Source organism: Galeopterus variegatus, unplaced genomic scaffold (genome assembly GCF_000696425.1).
Source record: "Galeopterus variegatus unplaced genomic scaffold, G_variegatus-3.0.2 Scaffold16475, whole genome shotgun sequence".
Taxonomy (NCBI): Eukaryota; Metazoa; Chordata; class Mammalia; order Dermoptera; family Cynocephalidae; genus Galeopterus; species Galeopterus variegatus.
Genome location: NW_007742586.1, coordinates 1 through 9,489, shown reverse-complemented (window position 1 = coordinate 9,489; position 9,489 = coordinate 1). Strand labels below are relative to the sequence as shown.

The 9,489-nt window shown below is 50.0% G+C and overlaps 1 protein-coding gene across 1 annotated transcript; it reads right to left on the bottom strand.

Annotated features, from left to right (window-relative positions):
• Positions 1-4,046: 4,046 nt before the first annotated feature.
• On the bottom strand, positions 4,047-7,186 carry LOC103582494 (caytaxin-like; the record flags this gene model as incomplete). The annotated part of the gene is made up of 4 exons (XM_008564071.1): positions 7,033-7,186; positions 6,607-6,709; positions 5,413-5,544; positions 4,047-4,133 (listed from the first exon to the last, which is right to left on the bottom strand). Coding segments are annotated over exons 1-4 (476 nt in total), but the record flags the coding sequence as incomplete, so codon positions are not given.
• Between the last annotated feature and the right edge of the window lie 2,303 nt (positions 7,187-9,489).

The following is a 9,489-nucleotide window of genomic DNA, read 5'->3' as shown; positions in this document are numbered from 1 at the left end:
CGGTGATCTCAGTTGGTTAGAGCACAGTGTTACAACATCAGGGTCAAGGGTTTGGATCCCCATACCGGACAGCCAAAAAAAAAAAAAAAAAAAGAAAAAGAAAAAGAAAGCAATAACAAAAAAGAAAAAACAAAGTACAAACTTTTTTTCAAGGAAAAGTAAAAATTTCAATGATGTGGCATATAAAGATAATAGATAAATAGGTAATAGTTAAATAGAGTCAAAGATATAAAAAAGGGTGCCAAGAAGTTTTATGTCTATTTTTAGAGATTTCATACAAATTCGTCTTCAGCTTTCTGGCTTCCAATGCAAAGAGACATGCATGATGAATGATAAATTAACAGCATCCATAAGGCAAAAATAAACCAGTTCTTAAGCAGAAGTAGAAGGCCAAGAGACAGTGACCAGGGAATGACAGTCACAAGGTGGCCATCATGTACTGGAATGAACGACATCTCCAACTGCTTTAATGCAGTCCAAGTTTACTTTTATGATTAAAAAAATATCTTCAGAACAGGAGGTCCCCCTGTAGCTGGCAAGGCCAGAGGTCCATCTTATGAGGGTTGTCCAGACTCCACCTGAAAAAGTCTAAGTCCAGAAGCACTAATGTTAGACTCATCGGAATTGCTAGGAAGTTTTTTTTATTGTGTACAGAGCTGACACCTGCAGATCTGAGAGCTGGTCTATAAACACAGGCACAAGTCACATAAAGACAACAGTATTCCACGGCTGGAAATTGATATTCATGTCTTGGCAGAGACAATGTCCTCTTGTTCTGCCTGTAAACTGAGATTTCCCTGTGCTGTGGCCTGATGTCCCCCCAAAACTTAGTCCCCACTGTGACAGTGTAAAGAGAATAGGAAATCCTACTGTAGTAATTGAAAGGTGGGGCCTTGGGCAGGTGATTGGATTGTAAGGGCCGTGCCACAGTTCATGGGTGTGGTTCTGAGGGCTTTAAAAGGAGAGCACATAACAGTCTCTCTCTCTGCTCCACCATTTTCTGCCATGTGAGACCCCTGTCATGCTGTAAAGCCACCACCAAAGAGAACGCTCACCAGATGTGTTCCCTGGACTTTGGACTTTGCAGCCTCTGAAACTGTAAGCAATACATTTCACTTTCTTACAAATTACCCAGTTCCAAGTATTTTGTCATGAGCAACAGAGATGGACTAATATACCCGCTCACTGGGGGGTCTCAGGAGAATTCCAGTCAAAGATAAGGCACTTCCCCAACATTTAGAGCATCGTGGAACAAATAGAAGTTTCCTTTTAGTTATAGTCGCGGAAACTCAGGGTTGAGTGGCAGCTCACAATCAGTCTCTGGACTCCTTGGCTTTCAAATGGGGACGTTAACTACCCGCCCCCCAGCATTTTTTGTTTTTCTTTTGGGGGATCTGAACCCTTGACCTTCGTGTTTTAACACTTTGTTCTAACCAACTGAGCTAGCCGGCCAGCCCCCACTCTTTTTAGAGCCCAAAATGAGATCCTCAACATTCCTCATGGGAAAAGAAACCAGAAACAGTAGAATCATCTCTACATTAACGGCAAAGACAAGGGCCCGCCCATGGCTCACTTGGGAGAGCGTGGTGCTGACAACACCAAGTCAAGGGTTAAGATCCCCTTACCGGTCATCTTTAAAAAAAAAAAAAAAGGCAAAGGCAAATTTGTTACCAGATTATGGAACACAGAACAAAATGCAGTTCTTTCAGACTGAAGTGCATGTTTGCTATTGTGCATGGACAGGTCACTATTAGCACAACTGATCCATATTAGTGTATTATTCACCAATTTTCACTAATATGCAAATAAGTACCTTTATTTCCTTAAGAGTCCTTGAGAATAGAGTCGTCTCCTTGCAAATTGTGCACTCTGCACAGGTGCACTGTTTCAAGGGCATGTGGCCCCCGTCTCTTCAATTCATCACAGATTCTTTCATTGAGAACATGGAAATTAGGACTCTATGTAATTCAACGTTTTGAGCTTGATTAAATTACATTTATATTAAGTTGGATCGGATTCAATAGGATTCATTTAACATGTGTAATGTTTCACTTGACCTGTTCTTCTGGGTGCTTATATATTATGCAGTAAAGATTGAATTCAGCAGGCTTGGAGTGCTCAAACCCTGCGCATTCCAAAGAAAGAACAGGCTCTCCACATGATCCTGGGAGATAATCTATAAACCCTTGGATTCTACTGCCATAAGAGTGTCTTTCTTTGGGCCGGCCCGGTGGTGCACACGGTAGAGTGCGGCGCTTGGGAGTGCGGTGGCGCTCCCGCCGAGGGTTCGGATCCCATGTGGAGACCGGTTTCCGCTCACTGGTTGAGCGCGGTGCGGGCGCGACACTGAGGGTTGCGATCCCGTTGCCGGTCACGGTACGGGCGCGACACCGAGGGTTGCGATCCCATTACCGGTCACGAAAAAAGACAAAATGGGCCGGCCCGGTGGCGCACTGGAGAGTGCGCCGCTTGGGAGCGCAGCAGCGCTCCTGCCAAGGGTTCGGATCCCATGTGGAGACCGGTTTCCGCTCACTGGTTGAGCGTGGTGTGGGAGCAGCACCGAGGGTTGCGATCCCGTTGCCGGTCCCCGGTATGGGCACGACACCGAGGGTTGCGATCCCGTTACCGGTCAGTAAAAATGACAAAAAGGAAAAAAAAAAAAAAAAAAGACAAAAAGGGAAAAAAAAAAAGAGTGTCTTTTTTTTTTTACATTGTTTTTGGTGGCTGACCAGTACAGGGATTGAACCCTGGACCTTGGTGTCATTAGTACCATCCTCTAACCAACTGAGATAACTGGCTAACCAAGAATGTCTTTGTTTACCTGTGGCCTTAAGCCCTGCCAGATCATCTATGCTAAAGATGTGATTTATGGTGGGGGCGTTGGGCCACGTGGTGCCAGTTTGACCTCTGGAAACCATGAGGGACTGGAGGGGCTGGAGACTCGGTAACAATGTCAGCCATATGGAGCTCCATCCCTATGTGAATGACCCCTCCAATAAAAACCCTGAACGCTGAGACTCAGTTGTGCTTCCCTGACTGGCAACACTTAGAGTTGTTTCACATTGTTGCTGGGAGAATTAAGGGCTGTCAGTAATGCTCCACCAGGTTAGAACAGCTAGAAGCTTCCTTCTGCTCTCTGCTGGACTCCTCTCTGCACCTTTTTCCTTTACTAACTTTAATCTGTATCTTTTTGCTGGAATAAACGATAAGCATAACAGCCTTTCTGAGTTCTGTGAGTCCTTTCAGTGAATCACCGAATTTAAGGGTGGTCTTAGGGACCCCCAACACACACATGGATTGATTTATTGTACTGTGGGCCCCCCCAATGTCCATGGGGCCAGGAATAGGTGACACCTTCCTGGAGTCTCAACGGCCCCCACACAGATACTGGAGTTGATGGAGCTGGGATCACCTCTGGGGGAGTGTGGCAGGCTAGAATCCTTGCTGTGTGACTCTGAGTGGGTTCTGTGACCTCTCCAAGCCTCAGTTTCCTCATTCATGAAATGGGCATGATGACATCAACCTCCCAGGGTTGTAGCGGCAACTATTAAAAAGTGTTCAACAGGGCCGAGCCCGTGGCACACTCGGGAGAGTGCGGCGCTGGGAGTGCAGCAGCGCTCCCGCTGAGGGTTCGGATCCTATATAGGGATGGCCGGTGCGATGTGCTCACTGGCTGAGTGCGGTGCAGCCGGTCACAAAAAGGACAAAAAAAAAAAGTGTTCAACATTCAACAGTTGAGAGATGGGGCTGGCTGGTCAGCACAGTTGGTTAGAGCGCAGCCTTATAACCCCAAGGTCATGGGCTCAGATCCCCATACTGGCCAGCTGCCAAAAAAAAAACCAAAAAAAAAAACAACCTCTCAATAGTTGAGACATGGTTGTTACTTTTCCCATGTGTGTTGCTTAATAAGAATATATACATACATATGTATTTGTAATTTAAATCTGTTTAAGGGCAATAATACACATTCATCATACAGAAGCTGGAAAATGCATATTAAACACACACACAGGTGGCACACGCAGTTGACAATCTCCTCGTCTCACCTGATGAAAGGGCAGGAAATGGCCAGCACCGTCTGAATGAACCAGGAGGGGTGGACGATAATCAAGGACTTCAGGTTTTTCTGCAATCTGTGTGGGGAGGCAAAGGAAGCCAGATGGGATCTGGGGCAATCCCTGGGGGAGGGGGTGGAGTTGGGGGGAGCAGGAGAAGGGATGGAGAGCTAAATGCAGGCATTTTTCACTTCCCCCTTCATTCCACAGGAGGTCTCCAGGTGCCTGTCAAATCCCTGTCCTCATCCAGGAGTTGTGGGTCCTGTGGCAGGATAAAGACACACTCTTCAAGTCCCTAAGACCCCAAGTTGGATGGGGTAAGGGAGAGACCCCACTCGGTGGGCTGGAGTAGCTGAGACTGTATTCTCACCACCTAGTGCCAGAGGGGGGACCTGCAGGTACTCTGAGCCTCCCTGCACTATCCTGGGCACAGAATGAGTCAGCGCTTAATTTGAAAACCGTTCTGCAGCTATGTATGCACAGTGGCTAAGAGGTGGAAACAAGCCAAGTATCCACTGAGGGATGAATGTATAAATGAATGTGGTCCATCCACACAATGGACTATGAGTCAGCCTCAAAAAGGAAGGGAATCCTGACATGTGCTACAACGTGGATGAACCCTGAGGACACTGTGCTTAATGAAATAAGCCAGTCACACAGGGACAAACACTGTGTGATCCCACTCACAGGAGGTCCCTAGAGTCATCAGATCTGGACAGAAAGTAGAATGGGGGTGTGAGGGGCTGGGGAGGGGGATGGGGAGTGAGTGTTTAATAGGAGCTTCAGTTTCGTACAATGAGAAAGTTCTGGAGATGATGTTGGTGACGGCTGCACAGCCACGTGAATGTGCTTAATGCCACTGAGCTGTGCACTTAACAGAATGTGATCTTGTTTGGAAACAGAGTCATTGCAGATATAATTAGTTAAAATGATGTCATACTGGAGTTGGGCGGATCCTTAATCCAACATGACTGGTATGCACACCCACACACAGGGAGAATGCCACGTGAATACAAAGGCAGAGATCAGGATGTCGTGCCTAAACCAGTGATCACCAAAGACGGCAGCAACCACCAGAAGCTGGGAGAGAGACGTGGAACAGAGCGCCCCGCACAGCCTCAGAAGGAACCAGCCCTGCCAGAACCTGGATTTTGGACTTCTGGCAGCCAGAACTGAGTGAGAACAAATTTCTGTTGCTTAAGTCATTTAGTTTGTGGTGCTTTGTCACGAAAGCCCTAGCAACTACACCACCTTCCAGAAAGTCGTCACCACTCCAGGTCCCTTGCTCTGGCTGATTTGTCATGCCCCCACTGGTGCTCCTTGCCCCCCAAGGTGGTTCCCAGGCCCACCCCCTCACCTCCTGTCAATCATCTGGTAACACTTCTTCAGCCAGCCTATGCCGAGCATCCTCCACTGGGGGGTGGCACCTTTCAGGTGCACGATCATGTAGTCCTCGGCAACCAGGAGCTCCAGGCTGCTGATGACGTACCTGGTCCCGGAGTGCAGAAGACAGAGACCCAGCAGAAGGGACCCAGTGTCAGGACACCTGCAGCTCCTACCTTCTCTGCGTCCACCTTTGCCTTGGCCAGGCCAGCCACAGCTGTTCAGGTGTCTGCTGTCCTTGCAACACTCCAGGGTGGGGTGGTGAATGTGGATGATCCCAGCCCACCCCAAATCAATGTCGGTGGGCATAAGAATAGCACCAGCTACCATTGTATTGAGCACTTCCTAGGTGCCAGGTGTTTATATACATGATCCCATTTAATGTCTCCAGAGATTAATGCTGAGAGTCGGGCATAGCTCCATCTACAGCTGGGGAACAGGAGACTCGGGGGTGTGGCAGACAGTCCACACAATAGGGATGTAGACAGATCACAGCCTATCCCCCTCAGCACTGTGGACATCAGGGTCGGATCACTCTCTATGGTGGCACGTCCTGGGCACTGCTGAGCAGCGTCCTGGGCCGCCACCTACTCTATGCCAGGAGCTCCCACCAAATTGCCCTGACCCCTTCTTTCTTGCCAAATCCTGCCCCTTTCTGTCCTGTCTGACCCAACCTGGCACCCAAGTTCCGCTGTGTAAGATGGAAACCTTACTATTAGGTCGCTATTATTAACAATAAAAAGAGGAATCGTGATTTACTGAGCTCTTACTATCACGTCAGGTGCTTCATATGTACTGTCTGTATCTGTCATAATAAAACTGTACCTGTGTGCCCTTGGCCAAGTCACTGAACCTCTCCGTGCCTCAGATCCCTCACCTCTAGAATGAGAGGCAAAGTTCCAACCCCACAGGGGTGTGGAAAGGCGGGCTGCGTTCACACATAGGAAGCACTTAGCCTTGTGCCTGTCAGGTAGGAAATGCTCAATAAATGATAGACGAGGAGAAGGAGGACGGGGTGGACCAGAAAGGCCACCACTGTGCTGAAGTGCCAGGCAGCGCCGCTCAGAGCCCTTGCATGCTTCTTGCAGCCTTGTACCCCCACCAGCCTGGCCATCTCAGAGCTGCCAGTGGCCGGCCCCAGGCTGCCCACAACGGGCGGGTGACTTACAGGAAGAGGTTCTCCATGATGTAGTGGTAGTCGGGCGAGCTGCTGTCTGGGAGAAAGCAGGGAGCAAAGACGATGATGGCATTGAGACCTTCGCCATAGGACCCTGGGGAAAGGCGGCCAGTGAGTGGCCTCCAGCCCTGAGCCCTGAGCCACGCCGTGCACTATCTCCCACGTCCACCTCATCTCTGGCCAGCCCCTTCCCACTGCCCATGTGCTCAGGAGGGTACAGCTCTGAGTCACGGCAGCCAGGCCCTGGAGGGTGACAGCCAACATCAGAGGCACCCCTGGTGGGCACTGCCCACGGCCCACCCACCCTCCGTGGATCAGAGGAAGAGACCAAGGTCCAGGGAGGGGCACTGACAGGTCTCCAGTTGCCCAGCAGTCCCAGCTGGAGCCGGGAGGGGGTGCTGAGGGTGCTGGCCTCACCTCCATGAGTGACCCCCTTCATGTAGGGCTGGGTCATGCGCAGGTCGATGCAATGCTCCTGTTCCCCGATGATCACTGTCCGCCACAGGCTCCTGTTGGTGGCACCACCCATCCTCCACTGCAACATCCCAAGATCTGTACTGTCCACAGGCATGTTCTTAGCGGTGGCCCTGGGGGTGTCCTCTGGAAGCAGCCAGGGTGGGGGGAGTGAGAGGGACACCTGAGTCTGGACATCTCCCAACCTCCTGCCCAGACTCCCTCCTACAGTTCCCTTCGCTGCCGGTGGCCGTGTGTCCTTCACTTCTCCCCACCTGGCTGCCCTGCTTGCCCATTTTCCTCTCCCTTCTACTCGCCCTTCAAGGCTTGATTTAAACACCACCTCCTCCAGGAAGCCTTCTTGGACACCCCTTTCACTGGTCTCTCAGAATATTCTATTGGTTTTGGAGCCCTGTTCTGGGGGAAAAAGATTCTAAGAGAACACTCTGACCAATTGCACCCCAACAAATCAGGCAACCTAGATGAAATGGACAGATTCCTAGAAATGCACAAACTACCAAAACTGACTCAAGAGGAAATAGAAAATCTGAGTAGACCCATACCAAGTAAGGAGAACAAATCAGTCATCAAAAATCTCCCAGCCAAGAGGCCGAGCGAGTGCGGTGCTGGGAGTGCAGCAGCGCTCCCGACGCGGGTTCGGATCCTATATAGGGATGACCGGTGCACTCACAGCGCTCACTGGCTGAACGCGTTGCGGCCAGTCTCAAAAAGGACAACAACAAAAAAATCTCCCAGCCAAAAAAGCCCAGGACCAGATGGCTTCACTGGTGAATTCTACCAAACATTTAAAGAATGAATACCAGGGCTGGCCCATGGCTCACTTGGGAGAGTGTGGTGCTGATAACACCAAGGCCACGGGTTCGGATCCCATATAGAGATGGACGGTTTGCTCACTGGATGAGCACGGTGCTGACAACACCAAGTCAAGGGTTAAGATCCCCTTACCGGTCATCTTTAAAAAAAATAAATAAATAAAGAATGAATACCAGTCCTTCTCAAACGCTTCCAAAATATTGAAAAGGAGGGAACACTTCTAAACTTACTCAGTGAGGTCAGCGTTACCCTGAGACCAAAGCCAAAGACATCAAAAGGAAGAAAACCACAGACCAATATTCCTTATGAGTACAGATGCAAAGTCCGTCCCACTACCCATGGGGTAAAGACTGAATCCCGCACTGATCTGGAAGACCTGACCCTTGCATTCTGGATTGCACCCCTAGTCACAGGCTGCCCTGCACCTCCTGAGCCCTATCAGCCCCGTCCTGGCCATATTGTACTCTTTTTTTTTTTTTTTTTAAAAGATGACCGGTAAGGGGATCTTAACCCTTGACTTGGTGTTGTCAGCACCACGCTCAGCCAGTGAGCAAACCGGCCATCCCTATATAGGATCCGAACCCGTGGCCTTGGTGTTATCAGCACCGCACTCTCCCGAGTGAGCCACGGGCCGGCCTCATATTGTACTCTTAACAGTCAGTTTCCATGTCTGTATTCCTCCAACAGACATGAGCAACCAGAGACCAAGGGCCGTGGGTGTGCAGCTCTGTGTCCCCTCTCTGTCATTGCTGGGATGAACCATAACTGAGTATAACAATGGTGTTCCACTACTGGAAACCAATATCTGTGCTAGCATCCCAGTGTCTCCCTGGGCATCTCCCTCTGTCCTGGACCACAGGCGGAAACACTTATCCTGTGCTTTGCTAATCGACTGTATCAGGTTGGGTTTGCTGCGAGAAATGGAGGAACTGGGAGTAATAACTCATGCCCAAATATTAATATTTCTTAAGCCATGGAACAGAGGAAATTGCTTGGGGGGTACAAGTCAGGTGACCTGGGAACAGCCTGTTCTGATGAATGATTTGCTGTGTGATGTTACTCACTGTATCTCCCTCTCTGGGCTTCTCAGCGTTCTTAATCTCTCTTAAAAGAGCCACCTCTTTCCCAGCTGTTCTTCCTGCCTCAGGACATTGCGTGACCCTATGCCCAACTGCTCAGGCCAAAACCCAGGTGGACCTTTGACTTTCTGCCCCATATCCCCCCAGCAAGTACTGCAGACTCTGCTTCCTAGAGAGGTCTCAAGTCCGCCCACTCCTCTGCACCCCACGGCCACCGCCATCTCGTATGACAACCTCCTGCTGGCCTCCTCTCTGGCCTCCCTGTCCCTGCAACTGTCCACTGTTCCCTGGCCATGACAGTGAGCACTTCCAAACACATATCAGAGATCGGACCTGTTCGATCCTGCTGCAGTTTTCTGCCACACTTGGAATCAGAGCCAAACTCCTTGCCATGGGTTTCTAGCCCCTGCAAGGCCCTTGTTCTGGCCTCGGGAATTTCAGCTTAAATAACACGTACCCAGAGAGGCCTGGCCTGACCACCCTTTAAAGGGACCCCCCCCCCCCCCCC